The following is a 17624-nucleotide window of genomic DNA, read 5'->3' as shown; positions in this document are numbered from 1 at the left end:
CCTCTCTCTCGTTTTTACCTCGGTAGGTTGTTGTTCTTGTCGCTGGTTCACTGGACAAGGCCGCAGGTTTTGCAGACGAAGTTGCAGAACTTTATAAGGTAGTGTTTTCCTCCATTTCTTGCCCTCTTTAATGATTTCATCTTTAATTCTTGCTTCCACGTTTAGTCTCTTCTTTTAAAACCATTTTTTTTTTTTCCTTGGAGAAAGTCCTTTAAAAGCCAATCAATCCTCATTATTTCCCTCATGCTCAGTCTAAAACAGATAGCTTAAACACTGGTTTTCTTGTTTGAGATTAGTAGTAATCATGTAATTAGTTGATTAGAATATAATTAAAAAGGCTAAGAGAGAGACATTACTACATTAAGCTCAATAAATATTTCTTGCACTTGAACAACATGCTCAATATTGATTACAATTCAGCTCAGATTATATATTTTGCTAAAGTCATTCTTAAAACTCTAATTAATTATCACTAGCTTTCGTCTCATGCATTATTCCCATTCTTATCACAACTTGATAATCTTCATGATTCAAAAGACCAAACTAATTTCATTTCCAGATACATCATCATAATTGGAATCCCATTAGAGATACCTTTGCTAATAGCTCTTTTTAGTTATGTCTTTGGTATAGATGAAAATGAAGGATGACTGGTTTGTTATAAGTTAAAATTCATAAAGACTAAGAACACTATATAAGAATACTTTTAAGATATTTAATTTAATTTATCATAGTCCCTACAAAAATGCTAGCTATCAAATCCTATTTATATTAGTTTTAGGACTAAACTGAATAAAAAAATAAAATTCTAAAACTAAATAAAAAATAAATTTCTAAACTAAATAAGAAATAAAAAATCTTAAACTAAATAAAAAATCAAAATCTATAAACTAAATAAGAAAGAAATAAATAAAAGTTATTGTATCAGTTTCCCTGAATTAAAAAATAACTCATCGAGTACAAATTGTTATTATTGTCATTGAAAACATCATTAATGACATCATCACTAATATTAATGTCATTGTTTATGATATTATTTAACAACATAACTATCATTAAAATAAGTATTATAATTGATAGAGAATATAAATTTACATCTATCTAATCATAAATATGATCGGCATAAACCACATCTCTCTTCTACCTAAGTATCTTGTTCATTTGAGTCTTTAAGAGTTTTCAACTTGCTGCTTGCTTTTATAATGTTTGGGTCTTATGGAAATAAGCCTCTAGTTGTTGCGGAAACTTGCAAGTTACCATTTGTATTTAAAACACCATGATGAGTGCACAATAATGGCTTTTCTAACAATCATAAAAAAGATTTTCTCCTTGAAGATTCCATGTTTCAAGTATACCTAAAAAAATGAAGTGTGCCTTCATCTTCTTCTTCATCCTTTTCATTCACAACTCTTGAGCTTGTCTTGTCTCTTGTAAGTTTGCTTCGGTTGTTCCCTTCATGAAAAGCATAAACCCTTATTTTAGTGTTGATGAAACTTCATCTTCATCTTTTTTAGGATCTTCTTGCACTCAAACATATGTTTTACCTCTTGCAACCAATTAATAAACTTCTTTACCTAAAAAGTTCCTATAAACTTAAAGAGTTTTATCCAAAACTCTAAGTTTCTATAAAACTCATTTCGATCAAGAGATTGTCTTCTCTGTTCTTGTCTCTAGAACGGGTTCTCGAAGTGGTCTATGAATCCATGATCACTCTCATCATGATCCCTCAAGGTTCTTATTGCCGCTAACTGTTGAGTTAATTCTATTAACTGTCTTTATATATCTTGTATTACTAGTTTCTAAACATTTTTTTCATGGGGACAAACTTTTTTATCCCCTTTTATATGAGCACATCATATTCTGCAATATTTTTTTATCCTTAACATTTAACAACATACAACACTAATTACGATGAATTATTGAGTTTTGATATCAACGAACATAGACAAAAATATAAGATAACCGAGTTTATTACAAGTCAAACCCTCCTAAGAAAAACTAAAAATACCATAACTATAGAAAAACATTTAAAACATTTAATTTTATTCATTCAAGTCTCTGGAAAAATACAAGTTAGACAATTCTCTTTATACTAGTTTTAGGCCTAAATAATTTAGCAAGAAAAAGTAAAATTATTAAATTAAATAATTTCCTAAACTAGAATAACAAAGAGAAACAAATTCCTAAATACAGAAGAAAATAAATAAATAAATAAGAAAAGGCTCCTGCATCATGCCCTTATTGGCGATGAAAAAGACAAGTGTAGTTTACTTATTAATAACTAGACAGAGTGCGAATTAATTGGAGAACAAGAATTGCAAATGAAGACATAATTAAGTTCTGTCATAATAAACCATTGGTCATGCTACTTAAATATATGATGCTGGATATGGATGGTGCATTAATGACTCAAAGTATTTTGAAAAATTAGTAAGGATAATTCATGTAGAAGCAGGAACTGACAACTATTTAATTTCTTTCTGAAATAATATCGTCACACTATCACCTTTCCCTCTGGACTTTTTTTCTCTCTGATCTCTCTATTTAAGACGACATACTTCAAGTTTGGATTCAATCAACTCCTAGAAATGTAAAGTTTATATAATCATTTTGTGAGAGGAAACAATGCAGTAATTTAGCCACCGTTTGTTCTATGTATTAGCTTGTCGTTCATCTGCAGTGGAGAGAGCGTGTGTTCGCCAGTTTTCATACAAATTTGTTAATCTCACTCACGAATTTTAGGGTAAGAAAGTTTTTATCCCATTACAACTTGAATTTAACATTCAAGTATTCTATACTTTACTGTCCTTGATAGAAGTCCACCCCCATGTATTAGACATGGAGGAGAAGTGATTACCATGAATATTCCTGATCAATGAGATTAAGCATGAATTCATGGGCTATATATATATATATATATTTCCTTCTCTAGTGCCCATATCTTCAGCTATTGCTATCATTCAAGTAATGATCATTATAAGAGGTAGCTCGGTTAAGGCGATGCACCATTGTCATGACCCCTTTTAAAATCGCAAGTTAGGTTGCAGTATTGGAGCAATTAAAGGAGAGGTTTGCGGCAGATGAAGTTTCGTATCACTCTCTTTGTTGTTGAAAAATCTTGATGGGTTTCTAATGAAGTGCATATAAGATGTGTAGTCCTCTTTGGAGCCATAAATATTGATATTTGCGTACTCTAGCTAGTGATGTAGTGAGACTTAGGTCCGCATGATGCTTGAAATATATATTATCATAGAGGACTTGAACTGTACATATCAAGTCTTTTTGTTTGAGTTGACCACTTCTGTGGGGTGCTTAATTGTCCATAATTAAGCTAAAAATTGCAAACAGAAATAGTTATATTATGCTCATGCTCCTAGATGTATGAAGTCTCGAAGGCAAACAAATCTATATACGATACTTTTTGTACGCTACATTGTGATCATACATGCAAGTGGTTTCTGCTAACATAAAATCTACGAATTTGCTTCCAAATTTCCAGTTTGAAAAATGCCTTTGAATTTTGGGGTACTGGGTCGATCAGTTGCATGCCAAATTGATCACTGTTGTTGATATTGAAATGCCATTAATGGAAGGCCTGAGCATTCTAACTTTATACGTGTAATGGGCAGTAGAATCTCTCTTTCTCTCTCTCTTTCTTTCTGGTACCGGATTACAAGTATGTTTGGGAATACAATTTAACCCGTATTTTAAAAAATATTAATTTTTTTTTGTATTTATATATCATTTTAATGTGCTGATAATTAAAAATAATTTTTTAAAAATAAAAAAAATACTATCTTGATGTATTTTTAAGTAAAAAATACTTTAAACTGTAACCGCTATTATAATCTCAAACAATCACTAAAAAAAAAAGAGGCACATTGTTCAATTCTAATCCCATAGATCATATATGTGATTGCTGGTTCAAGTAATAAATCATGAAATATATTGTATCCCTAATGGACAGCACTTTGTTAATTTTCCTCCCTATCTACTTCTTCAGTCCGAGTGATAAGTTCATAGCCTTGAGAAGCTCTTGCTTAAGTTTTTTTTTTTTTTTTTTAATAATCATTGATGGATTTATTGTTGTTAGTTATTTAGTAAATGGCTAAACAATTGAAAGTAAGAGTTAATATAGAAAGAACAATCCAAAGAAAAATAAAATACCGAGATTTATATTCTCTTAATTACTTTGACTTAATATTATTAGATCATGTACTACTAATACAAGGTGAACTTATCTCTAAATCATAAGTGAAACACTTCTTGCTAACCTATAATCAAGAAAAAAGATGAAAAAAAGTTATACAGAAGCTCTTGCTTAAGTAGTAATTAATTATATATGTCAATTCATTTGTTAATTATATATTAAAATTCCATTCATTTTCTTCTGCAATCAATGTTCTTGTGATACAAATAGTCTGAATAATATATATATCAAAGAAGAGAAGTGATTATATACATCATTTAAAATAAATATTTTAAATTTTGTGTCAAATGGCCTTATATATTCGTATCATGATGAACAAGAAAAGGTGAATAGTATTAGTGATGAAGTTAATTAAATAGACTCTCTTCTCTCCTATCTATGTGTTTTAACAATTAAAACATTTTCAAATTAGTTTTGTGCTGCAGAAACAAATCTTGAGCTTTTCTTTTCTGTTTTTTGATCTGATTTAAACATGACATAGCTAGTATATATCTCTATCCAGAAGACTTGTGCACTCACGAGAGGCAAGACCCAGTTATCATCTCATGAGCAAATAATTGAAGGATAGATCATGGATGGTGGATTTGATGAGACCAGCAGGTACAGAACTGTATGCCCTTTGGCACCATTACCCCATTAATCATATCAGTTCAACTTTACATTAAAAAAACTGTCACCATCTCATTAACTTTGACAGTGACATTACTGGGTCTTGGAATGGTTTTTAGGGGAATAAATCATTACCAAGCAGCACATGCAAGTTCAGAAATATGGTACACAAGAGATATCAAATCAAAGAATACTGTAGGGGGAGGGTTTTTTTTTTTTAAATACTCTTTTATTAAAAATATATAAAAATAATATTTTTAATAGTCTTTTAATTTTAACATCAAAATATTAAAATTATAAAAAAAATACGTGAAAAATAATTTTAAAAACACTTTAAAAAAATAAAAGTTACCACAATGCTATTACCGGCCAATTAAATCTTAATTTTAAAAAATTATTCAAAAGAAATAATTAGTTAATAATCTATGTGTCATCACATAATTAGGATTCCCACTAGGATCATGGCAAAATTGCAATTCAAAATTACAAGTAATTGCAATTCAAAATTACAAGTACTATATCTTAATTAAAGGAAGCAATAATTGATGTAAAAAAACATCACATTCTTAGGAATCCCAATCATGGAAAAATTGCAATTCAAAATTACAAGTACTATATCTTAATTAAGGCAAGCAATAATTGGTGTCAAAAGGTTTTAAGGGACAAGAAAAAAGGGTACAACTACTTGATCCTGTATATATTTTCATCCCCTTAGCTAACATTAACACTTTAAGGTTACAAAAATGATGTTCTAACTTAATGTGGAGATAGAACTTTATGTATTGTCCTTAGCCAACTATCAATAAGGAGGAACACGTTGAGGATTCAAGTTAAGGAAGTAGGTTGTTTAGAGGCCTAACTATTTTTAGAACATTTTTTAGGGTAAATTAAAAAGTGTAATCACTTGTTTATCATGCTAGCTTTAAACGAAATACTTTATGTTTTTGATGATGATGAACTCGAACACACTCTTTGAATGTATTGCATAAATCATGGATAGGTGGATTTGATCGAGAAGACAATTTCTTGACCTTCAAGAGAATATTTTGATGAAAAGAGTCGATTTGATAAATTTTATAATTTATAATCTTATGTGTGTATAGTTTACCAAATATATTAGATTTGTTGATGAGTGTAATTTGGCGTATAAAAGCTTGCTTGATAATGATGCATGGAAATTAGACTGCTAGTTTTGAAGAATTGAAACTTTAAAATTAAGGAATCGAAGAAAAATATTATGCATACCACTTCTAATTATACATCAAACCATTCAATAAAAAAAATGGGAGTAGAGATTAATTAATTTGTTTCATCCATACAAGCTCATGATTATATCTGTAATTTTTCTGCCTGAAATTATTGTTTAAAAATAATTTTTTCCTTAGTCAGAGAAGATGAGTGGACATGGCTGTGCCGTTTTTGCTACAATAAGCTTAGTTGTTGTGGGATTTGTAGGCTTTAGAAAGGCAAGCCACTGAAATACTAAACACTCTTACACATAGACTCGTCATGCACTACATGTAGATAAAAGATGTACAAGATAGGGTCCAGAGCTCTGCTGGCCATAGCATCTAGAATCTCTATATGGTTTGTAGGAAACCAACCAGAAAGAGACCTCTCAGTGTATTGACTAGTATGGAGTATAATGCATAGCTAGGTAGGGCTGCCCTAGAACCAGAGGTCAAGTACTTACACTAGGCCACAGAGCCACCACAGCAGAGAGGCAACAACCCTATCGATATATATTTTGGACAGTCTCTTGCTATTTTTATGCCATCAATTTCATCAAGTTAGAAAACTGTTCTCTGATCCATAGCAGCATTTTGTACACTTTTTACAATCACTCGGTTGGAAATTGGGATTGAATGACTAAACATAGTTTAATTCTAAATTGACCAAACACCTTATAGCCCCACTTGTGTTTAATTTTTAGCTACTTAATTCCTAAATGGATAGCAAAAAACGACTTTCCAGAGCAACATTAAAATGCTTGCTTGATCACTGTTTTTGGTGCGTGATTATGTAAGGTAATCGTCTATTTTGAAGGGGTTTAAACAAGTTGAAAACTAGTTAAGTAGCCACCAATGGCAACTGCGTACACAAGAAGGTTGTTGATTAACAAAGCAATGAAACTAAACTAGCTAGATGCCAAGTTCTCTAGAGAGAGAGAGAGAGAGAGACGTCCCCACTCTAGCTAAAAAGAGATTGTGTAGTAGGGTTAGGGTTCATAGGCGTAATCAATGACGAAAATAAAGAAAGAAATAGTAGAGAAACGTAGTTTTCAGTGGTTTTTAATCCATGGTCTCCATATATTTCTCTCTTTCTATAAGTTTTTTCCCCTTCATTTCTCGCATATATTCTTCTAGAGAGACGAGTGAGGACGTGCACTCTCCTCGGTGCTCCCACTCCCTAGAATTGCATGGACCACGTTCGATATTTATTTTTTTTTATTCTTTTTTGCCTGTAATGCATATAAATATTCCCCGTGATTGTATAGCATACCATACCATACGCATCTTTTCTTTTGACTCTATTATGGATGTTGAAGAGTAAATTACTTTTTACTGTTAAGAGTTGCTTAAGGCCACAAAAGGGTTTGCCCTTCACCTTATTTTTTTTTGTTGGGTTCAATCCAAAAATAATAATTTATTACGAGTACTCGATTTAAGGCATAAAAGGGCTTGCTATTCACATTATTATTTTGGAAAAAATCATGAGAAAAAACAAATTCACAAGAGATACCGGCCAGTTCTTATTGCATGAACAGTATTGAAAATACATCATCGTTGGGAAAAAATTATGAATGGTGAAGAGGAAAAGACCCTCTAACTTTCTTTACTTGTTATTGATATTTCTTCGCTGTAAAGTGTTAAAGAAGAACAGGAAAGGATTAAAGAGTGATAGAAAGAAGAAAGAGAGAGGAGCATGTCACGCTTTCTTTCCCCATTCTACACTGAATATTCCATGTCCCTTAAAAGCTAAAATGGACAACATATAGAATCTGGACTGTCTTGATAATGAACATGTCAAGAAATGAATGGCTAGGATCGAATATATATATATATATATATATATAAGGATTACACAGTACTTTTTACCTTTTGGTTTCGTTATGGGATCATATGAAGAAGAGAAATGGGAACTTAAAGGCAAAGAGATTAAGCAGCAGAAAAAGAATAGAAGCAGAAGTAGAAGACAGCAGGTAGCACAGAGAGAAAAGAAAAGAAAGTAAAGCTATATATATATATTCAGTGCTTGCAGCTATATACGGCTTTCATATTATAATTATGGTATAGCATTAACAATAGTGTCAGTCTGCTGCAAAGTGTGGCAGCAGATCCCAGAAAACAACCACAATTATATAGGGTGGTGGTGTTGACAGCAACATCTCATTATAGATTCACCTCCCCATCACCCCCTCCAGAACAGCCGTAAGGATAAAGGAAAATCCATTCACATCATGTATATATGTGTAAAAATGTCATTTTCGAAGATAGATCATAAGACATTCTCAGATTAGCTTTTGCTCACCGAGTTCAAATCTTGAACCTAAATTAATTAGCATATTCTTAAATTTACTTTCTGTAAAGATCTTTTATCAGGTTTAAACTTGAGCTTGGTCCAGTGAGTTGCCCGTTGACTCGCAAGCTAGATCCCATCGAGTTTCTTTGTTTTAACATGGTTGTGTGGTTGACAACTTATCGACCCACGCGTTAACTCGTTATTGTACCATGGACAAGTTCATGTGCCGAGCTGGGTTCAGAAGTATGAAATGAATAGTAAAATTAATTATTACTTGGAAGGAGTAGACTGAAAAGATGCGTATACAAATGCTTTCTGTGATGTGAGATGAATGAAGGAAAGAGGAGATGATAATAATTATGGGGTTCGTTGGGATGGGTGGCTAAATTTTTCTCAGAAATCTCTGACCCACCTTGATGGGATAGGGCTAAAATATTTTGTCCTACACATGCATGGATCTCCCTCGTTCAATGCCGCGTGCTAAGATTTTGCTCTAGGTTATCAGTTTTTTTTAAAAAAAAAAACTGATATGTTTTTAAATTATTTTAATTTGTAAATATTAAAAATAAATTTTAAATGAGATAACTTCACCATATTTCAGGCGCAGCTGCCCATTATTCCCCTAACGTTTCCTGTTTCGTCTCTTCCTTCACCCCATTTTGTTTTCTTTTTTTTTGTCTTCACTCTCTTTAGCTAGAGTTACAGAGTCCCTCTCTTGTGTCTACTGTATACTCTTTCTTCTCTTTTCCATTGTTGATTTACCCCTGCCACCAGCTCTTCCTGCTTGCTTTCCTTTATCTTACCCCACCAGCTTTGTGATGATAACTATAGAATACATTACTTGGTTTCATGAAATAATGATTAAAAAGTATATGACCATGTGAACCATATGGAGAAAGAGAGAGATTAAAGTCCTCTTCTCATGTTTGCAGCATTGATCCTTGAATGATTATACAGTTTCTTAGGAACAAACATTATAATTAGAATAAATTAAGTAGGGATGACAATGAATATTCATGTCGAATTTAGATATTCATACTTTATTTATCGGAAATGATGTTAATATTAGTGTGTGTATATATTTTACGAGATTCAAAAAATATAAATGTTTTATATATCTATATGTAATACTAATGTGATATTTTAAGTCGAGTTTATCTCATAGTAAAAGTAAGTTTTATCGGATTTGGCTGAGTTACCATCTCTGAAACTAAATACTGATACTTGCAAATTTTGGAGTTGTGGTACCTGGTAAGAAATTGATAAGGTAAAGGTCCCCCCTTACAGTGACTTGTCACATTTGTCCTTGTGGCTGAGCGACTCCATGGCTTGTCCTTGTACTTTTCAAATTCCAAGAGGGTATGTAAAATGTAAGCCTGGCTAAAACACTTGATATTGTGGTACCACTCCACAGTAAACGAGAGAAAAATGACATTGCTTGCTCCTCCCTCTCCAGTCTCTGGCCATGGAGTTTCCATCTTATTTTCCCTTCATATAAAGAATATACAAGGAGCATGGACTGTGATGAAAAGCACAATGAGCAATACATGGTTAGAAGGAACACACCATTTATGAAAAGCATTCGCACATCCCGTTGACATGAGAGCAAATATTATTCTTCTGAACTTTTTTGCGGGTTCGTTTTCAGCTGTGCTGATGTGCACAAATTGGAGGCTCCAGGCCCGTGTTTCAGTGGCAGTATGCATACAATGTCTGTCAGCTTTTCAGTGTGTGCTTGGGATTGGATTGAATCCTGGCACTCCCATGTGATCGATATCATGTGGTGGTGAAACTGAAGAGTCGATGTGGCGATGCCACTTCAGATGCTATGACTCCACTACTTTCTGCTTTCCTCAAGTACTGTTGGTATCCAATGTGATATCACTCCTCTGCCACGAGTCACATACATGTGGAACTAGGTTAAGCTACTTGTGTAACCAGCCAGGCAGTGCTGGGATTCAGCAGTTTCATACCAGAAGGTAAAAACAAGAAATTATGGGATACGCCATGGTGGGATCTCTCAAGCCCATGTAGAACAGAGCTAGGCCATTGAAATAGAAGAGTAAGGGCAATCATCAAGAGGGTCCATACAAAAAGCCCGGGTGGATGCATCTTTAACTCTAAAGCCGTGTAATTTGGGCTCTTTTAAGTAAAAGCTGCAGGGCACGGTACCAGACCCATAGCCAGAAACTGTTGCTGGGTCACAAATTCACAAAGGGAATGCAGAACTCTATCAGTTCAGCAAAAATCAAGACTTCCAAAACGAAACATAGACACAGACAACAACAAATTAAACTACTACTAACTAAACACTATGTCAAGGGCTTTTGATGCTAGGTTCTGTAGCCTAGTGATGTTTTTTCCCCTTCAAAGGGTGAGCTTGAAGCATTTGATTGTTTGGACAAGAGCATTTACTATACTCAAGGGAGAGCAGAAGGTTGCATCAAAAGATCTCAGGAAAGAGCTCAGGTAATTACTATATCTTTCTTTCATCTCACTGTCATCTTTACTTATTACATCTCAGTTTTCATACCCAAGACACAAGCTTTATACTTCATGGAACAAAGAGCTGCTTCAGCCTCAAGCCACGAGTTCTTGTAGAGCAAAACTTGAGGGTTCTCTTCTTCCTCAAGTTGTTGATGTCCTTCCAGAGCCTCCTCAATGGCCTGAATCAACAACAAAGAATGCAAAGATTTGGCTGCTTAATGCATTCACTTTTCTTGAATCATTCATTCCTTGCCTTTAAAGAATCCATGAATCCATCCCTGAAATCAGTAGAACAACTCTTCTGCTTTTCATGCTTTATTCTGATGGCCAAGCTCATGGGAAACTATCACAACTTTAGCCCTTTTGGCTTGAAGTTCCATGTTCCAGCACTGCTGAAGACATTATTCAGGTTCTCAGCAAGTAATAATGAATGGCCAGATGAGATATCAAAAGCAACACTGGAAAAACCAAAGCACAAAAGGAGAAAAAAATCATCCTTCAACTATAACCCAAAAGGACACAAGTTATTTTTCATGAAGGAGGAAGACAGCAATTAATATGAATAAGCAAAGTTTTGTGCAACAATCATATCGGACGTGGGTGATGAAGGTATTAAACAATAGTCATTCTCAAGAAAAATGAAACAGTGAACTTGATTGTTACTAATAACACAAACCATTGCCTACTTGACTATAGCAAGACAGCCTTGATAATTCCACAATAAGCATTATGCAAAATTTATAACTATTCAAAAAACCCATTAGCAGCCTGAATATGCTAAATGGAAGTCGAGAAAGAATTTACAGTAAAAAGTGAAGTTTTTCCATCACCTCGAATCAGATCCACTAATTTTAGAAACCAAAAAATACATACCTTGTTTAGATCAGCTGATTTCACAACACAGTATGAGGTGCGAGGAGGACTTGATTCAGAAGTCAGAGTATGCTCTCAAACCCTGTTTCTGATACACGCATTAAGATTATAGACAACGCGCTTCATTATATCATGTTCATGCTCATTCAGAGAATCTAAATCATATGAGCAGTTTTGCATAAGCAATTCTGACACTTGATTTATTGTTTTAACCACTATTTGAATATCCAGTTTTGGAGGTGTGCACAAGGGCTTAGTTACAAGCCCATATGCTTCACTTAAAGCAGAAGAAACACCAACTCTACAAGAAGATGAACTGGTGACATGTTCGCCTGCATGCAAAGACACACTAGTTGAGCCATTAGATACTGCATCCTCAATAAACTTCCCAGATCCTCCAACTTTTTTCCCAGTCAGCAGCTGGCTGTTAGAGATGAAGTAATCTTCTGGAATGGATGGTTGAACCAAACAAGATGAGCTGAGCATGGAGCTACTATTAGTGTTGGTGAGTTGCTCATATTCCTTATTCAGAACATGCATGTCAATATAGCAATGTGTCTCGGTAATACTGCTCTGATCTGAAGAAGATGATCCAGCTGTAACAGTTTTTTGAAGTGTCTGTTCTGTGGAGGATAAACAAACTGCAGAAGATTCAGTCTTCTGGAAAGTCAAACTATCATCTCCTTCACATTCAGTTCCACGGTAATTTACTTTCTGTTTGCCACAGCTAGGGAAAAAATGGGGCGCGAGAGGATTTAAATTGCTGCAAGCTCCTCGAGCACTTTTAAGATGTTGAAAATCATCAGGTCTAGAAACTTCACTGGTTGATTGATTAGCACTAAGTTTTCCTTTCCAACAAGGAGAATCCAAATCAGAATCATTCTCGTTAATTATTTCAGAAGAGTTTCCAATAGGATCATTTTCTTTAACACCAAGGGATTTTGAAGCCAACTCCATAGGATGACTAGGACAAGTGATTTGCAGCTCAGACTTTGTCATTGACAAGGGCTCCATAACCTCTTGGGTGGCAGGTTTGCCCATTTTTCCTTTGCTTTTATCTGTCAGGACTTTATCATGGAAAACTTCCTTGCTTTTATCCACAGCAGCATCTACTAGACTGGCTAGACTATACCAAAAAATGCCACTCTTGCTGACTCCACCATGTCCACCAGAATCTAGGTTCTGTGACAAGGCATGATTAAAGGGTGAATCACTTGAACCAGTTCCCGGTGATTCAGAGTCTAGAGCCCGCAAAGAATTGCTATCTGATGAAGGGGGAAAATTCACTTTGGTTGTACAAGCATCGAGTTGCTGCGAAAATCTTCTTTCAAAAGAAGCAATGTCGGAATCATCTGAGCTCCAAGATATGGCTGGAACTCCGCTTAGAGCATCTTGAACTAAGGCAGAAGAGTGCAGATCTGATGAGGGTGAAAACTTAGAAGAGATTGGCCTAGACATCACAGCTGAAAACGAGACATGTTGAGAGTCAATTTGCCTAGTACTTATGGGTCTAACATGTTCGCTTGCAAGCAAAGACACACTAGTTGAGCCATTAGGTACTGCATCCTCGATAACCTTCCCCGATCCTCCAACCTTTTGCCTAGTCAGAAGCTGGCCAATGGAAGTGAAGTAATCTTCCAGAATGGATGGTTGACCCACGCAAGATGAGCTGAGCATGGAGCTAGTACTAGAGTTGGTGAGTGGCTCATTTTCCTTATTGGGGACATGATTTTCAATAGAGCAATGTGTCTCAGTAATACTGCTCCGATCCAAAGAAGATGATCCAGCTGTACCAGGTTTTTGTAGTGTATGTTCTCTGGAGAATAAACAAACCGCAGAAGATTCAGTCTTCTGGAAAGTCAAACTATCATCTCCTTCACATTCAGTTCCACGGTAATTTACTTTCTGTTTGCCACAGCTAGGGAAAAAATGGGGCGCGAGAGGATTTAAATTGCTGCAAGCTCCTCGAGCACTTTTAAGATGTTGAAAATCATCAGGTCTAGAAACTTCACAGGTTGATTGATTAGCACTAAGTTTTCCTTTCCAACAAGGAGAATCCAAATCAGAATCATTCTCGTTAATTATTTCAGAAGAGTTTCCAATAGGATCACTTTCTTTAACACCAAGGGATTTTGAAGCCAACTCAATAGGATGACTAGGAAAAGCGATTTGCAGCTCAGACTTTGTCATTGACAAGGGCTCCATAACCTCTTGGGTGGCAGGTTTGCCCATTTTTCCTTTGCTTTTATCTGTCAGGACTTTATCATGGAAAACTTCCTTGCTTTTATCCACAGCAGTATCTACTAGACTGGCTAGACTATACCAAAAAATGCCACTCTTGCTGACTCCACCATGTCCACCAGAATCTAGGTTCTGTGACAAGGCATGATTAAAGGGTGAATCACTTGAACCAGTTCCCGGTGATTCAGAGTCTAGAGCCCGCAAAGAATTGCTATCTGATGAAGGGGGAAAATTCACTTTGGTTGTACAAGCATCGAGTTGCTGCGAAAATCTTCTTTCAAAAGAAGCAATGTCGGAATCATCTGAGCTCCAAGATATGGCTGGAACTCCGCTTAGAGCATCTTGAACTAAGGCAGAAGAGTGCAGATCTGATGAGGGTGAAAACTTAGAAGAGATTGGCCTAGACATCACAGCTGAAAACGAGACATGTTGAGAGTCAATTTGCCTAGTACTTATGGGTCTAACATGTTCGCTTGCAAGCAAAGACACACTAGTTGAGCCATTAGGTACTGCATCCTCGATAATCTTCCCAGATCCTCCAACCTTTTGCCTAGTCAGAAGCTGGCCAATGGAAGTGAAGTAATCTTCCAGAATGGATGGTTGACCCACGCAAGATGAGCTGAGCATGGAGCTAGTACTAGAGTTGGTGAGTGGCTCATTTTCCTTATTGGGGACATGATTGTCAATAGAGCAATGTGTCTCAGTAATACTGCTCCGATCCGAAGAAGATGATCCAGCTGTACCAGGTTTTTGTAGTGTATGTTCTCTGGAGAATAAACAAACCGCAGAAGATTCAGTCTTCTGGAAAGTCAAACTATCATCTCCTTCACATTCAGTTCCACGGTAATTTACTTTCTGTTTGCCACAGCTAGGGAAAAAATGAGGCGCCAGAGGATTTAAATTGCTGCAAGCTCCTCGAGCACTTTTAAGATGTTGAAAATCATCAGGTCTAGAAACTTCACAGGTTGATTGATTAGCACTAAGTTTTCCTTTCCAACAAGGAGAATCCAAATCAGAATCATTCTCGTTAATTATTTCAGAAGAGTTTCCAATAGGATCACTTTCTTTAACACCAAGGGATTTTGAAGCCAACTCAATAGGATGACTAGGAAAAGTGATTTGCAGCTCAGACTTTGTCATTGACAAGGGCTCCATAACCTCTTGGGTGGCAGGTTTGCCCATTTTTCCTTTGCTTTTATCTGTCAGGACTTTATCATGGAAAACTTCCTTGCTTTTATCCACAGCCGTATCTACTAGACTGGCTAGACTATACCAAAAAATGCCACTCTTGCTGACTCCACCATGTCCACCAGAATCTAGGTTCTGTGACAAGGCATGATTAAAGGGTGAATCACTTGAACCAGTTCCCGGTGATTCAGAGTCTAAAGCCCGCAAAGAATTGCTATCTGATGAAGGGGGAAAATTCACTTTGGTTGTACAAGCATCGAGTTGCTGCGAAAATCTTCTTTCAAAAGAAGCAATGTCAGAATCATCTGAGCTCCAAGATATGGCTGGAACTCCGCTTTGAGGATCTTGAACTAAGGCAGAAGAGTGCAGATCTGATGAGGTTGAAAACTTAGAAGAGATTGGCCTTGACTTCACTGCTGAAAATGAGACATATTGAGTGTCAGTTTGCCTAGTACTTTTAGGTCTGACTTCGTCATCCTTTCTAGAGATACCACTGAATTTTTTGCACACATGATCAGATGTTTCTGCTCTCAACTTCAATCCTTCAGTAGGAGATCCTGCAGAGAGGATGAATAGCTTGTGACCTATAGCCATCCTTGAAGATACAGATCTCATCCATTAACATGCATACCACTTTAGTTAATCAATTCAAGCGGTACCAGAATCACCACATCTTATAAAACGTGCCAGAACCTAGTAATAATCAAAATGGCTAAAGGAAACTACTTTATCCATAAAAGAGCAAAACATATTTGAACACATACCCGCTAATGATTGAAAAGACTTGAACAAATTGCTTCACTAAAAAGAATAAAACATATTTAAGCACACAAACTTGAGAGCAACTTGATAGAAAATCTACGATAACAAGAAACGATTATTCCAGGAAAATGAACAGTAAAGAATGCAGAATCAACAAATGGATCAATCACAAAACCATGAAACAGATCATGTGGATTCATTTAAAAGTGAAAAGGTTTTAATTTCCTCTGAAAATAAACCTAGTTTTGTTTGTCAAGAAAGATGGTCTAATTGTGCCATGCAAATATGAAAAGTTGGCATGTCAGATTCTAGCTGTCAACAACAAACATTCTATGATTATCCAAAGCACCTGCCTCTGCTTTTGGTAGTAACTGATGATGATGTGCACTTTACATCTCACCAGAAACAAACACCATGCAGATGCTAATCTCGTCAATATAAATGTTCAGCAAGCTAGTTATTCCCAGATGCAGGCTAGTGATGCCCAAATGCCAAACATTGTTACGCCTTCGGTACTGCTATCTCATTGATTTTGAAACCCCAACAGAATTTCTCAGGCGAAAGGCAACTCTTATGTTCATCATATACACTTCTAGATAGTGGGTTTATCCATACACGCCCCCTCTAGTCATTTAAATGAACAATCAATCAGTAAATACTTTTCGCATTTTTTAAGCCATTTTGGGACCTACCAACAACATATAAGGTTTTCCTGAGGATGGAAGTTATTCAAGTCATCAACAGAAACAAGAAGTCTGAGTTCATGGCCTAAAATTAAACATCAAGAATGCTAAGTTTATGCCAGAATTAATAGGTTTTCTTGATAAATTATGCATAACAAATCATATTCTGTCTTTCTATAGAATCTCCTACGCTATGCATAACAAGTAATATATCAAAATTAAGGAGCTTTAAAGGGAACTAATTACACCACCAATTCTCTAACAAGATTCTACGCAGGCGAAAGCATGAAAGTTAAAGCACACCTTGTTTGGTGGGGTCATCATTAGACATTGAAAAGCCACCATGCTTATCCTTCCAGTGAAGAATCTCTTGGTGATCACCACTTTTGTGAGCCTTATAGCCAAGCTCAGCGGACTTACCTACAAGGAGAGCATCCAAGTCTGACTTTGACTCAGCAAATAAACCAAAATACGATAAACCCGAGATGGGTATAGAGAATAATAAGAAAAGGAGTCACCTTCTACACTGAAACTTGAAAAAGACTGAGCAAGCCTTGAACTTGAAGGGCTCAAGCCTGTATCTTGAAGTGAAGAATTAAGGACAGAGCTTGAGTTCTTGGGTGTCTTCAGGATAAAAGGCTTAGCTAATGGTGATAAACGAGAAACATACCCTCTTTTAGTGTCACTGGCCATTATTTTTCTTCTCTTTTCTTCTACAAGTTGATGATGATGATGATCAAAACCCCAACAAAGACTCAGACTTTGAGAACCCAAAAAAGGTTGGCAACGAGAATGCGAATTCAAGAAAAAGAGTTCGGTCTTTTATGAACAAAAACAACAAGAAAACAATGGAAAGTGATGTTGTGTTGGCACTTGATGGTTTGGTCGTTTGGTTGTGGTGGGTTTCTGTGTCTCTTCGCTTTTCTCTTCTTTTGAGAGATTATAGGAGTTGGAGATACGAATGGGAACTGGACTTTTGTCTCTTGTGTAATTTCCTTTGGTGGCCCAAGAGTTCTGGGTATTCAGTTTATACACCACTCAATTTTGAT

The 17624-nt window shown here is 35.6% G+C and overlaps 1 protein-coding gene across 3 annotated transcripts; it reads right to left on the bottom strand.

The window, feature by feature from the left end:
• Positions 1–10794: 10794 nt before the first annotated feature.
• LOC118040745 (uncharacterized) lies at positions 10795–17530 on the bottom strand. Of its 3 annotated transcripts, none has more exons than XM_035047762.2 (4): positions 17094–17530; positions 16879–17016; positions 11702–15687; positions 10795–11286 (listed from the first exon to the last, which is right to left on the bottom strand). In XM_035047762.2, exons 1-3 carry the CDS (start codon positions 17266–17268, stop codon positions 11777–11779), a joined length of 4224 nt encoding a protein of 1407 aa, XP_034903653.1. In that variant the 5' UTR covers positions 17269–17530; the 3' UTR covers positions 10795–11286; positions 11702–11776. The 3 variants fall into 3 exon arrangements, with proteins under 3 accessions (XP_034903653.1, XP_034903654.1, XP_034903656.1); XM_035047763.2 differs by having other exon boundaries at positions 10795–11220; XM_035047765.2 differs by having other exon boundaries at positions 10795–11217.
• Between the last annotated feature and the right edge of the window lie 94 nt (positions 17531–17624).

This window comes from Populus alba, chromosome 11, assembly GCF_005239225.2.
Source record: "Populus alba chromosome 11, ASM523922v2, whole genome shotgun sequence".
Lineage (NCBI taxonomy): Eukaryota > Viridiplantae > Streptophyta > Magnoliopsida > Malpighiales > Salicaceae > Populus > Populus alba.
This window is presented reverse-complemented; position numbering and strand designations above follow the sequence as displayed.

Bases quoted from the DNA above. Each gene is read 5' to 3' on its own strand.
- LOC118040745 (XM_035047762.2), bottom strand. From the start codon at position 17,268: ATGGCCAGTGACACTAAAAGAGGGTATGTTTCTCGTTTATCACCATTA. The intron at 17,017-17,093 runs GTGACTCCTTTT...AGTCAAAGTCAG, and splicing joins TTCAAGTTTCAGTGTAGAAG to ACTTGGATGCTCTCCTTGTA. The intron at 15,688-16,878 runs GTGTGCTTTAAC...TCCTCTCTGCAG, and splicing joins TGATGACCCCACCAAACAAG to GATCTCCTACTGAAGGATTG.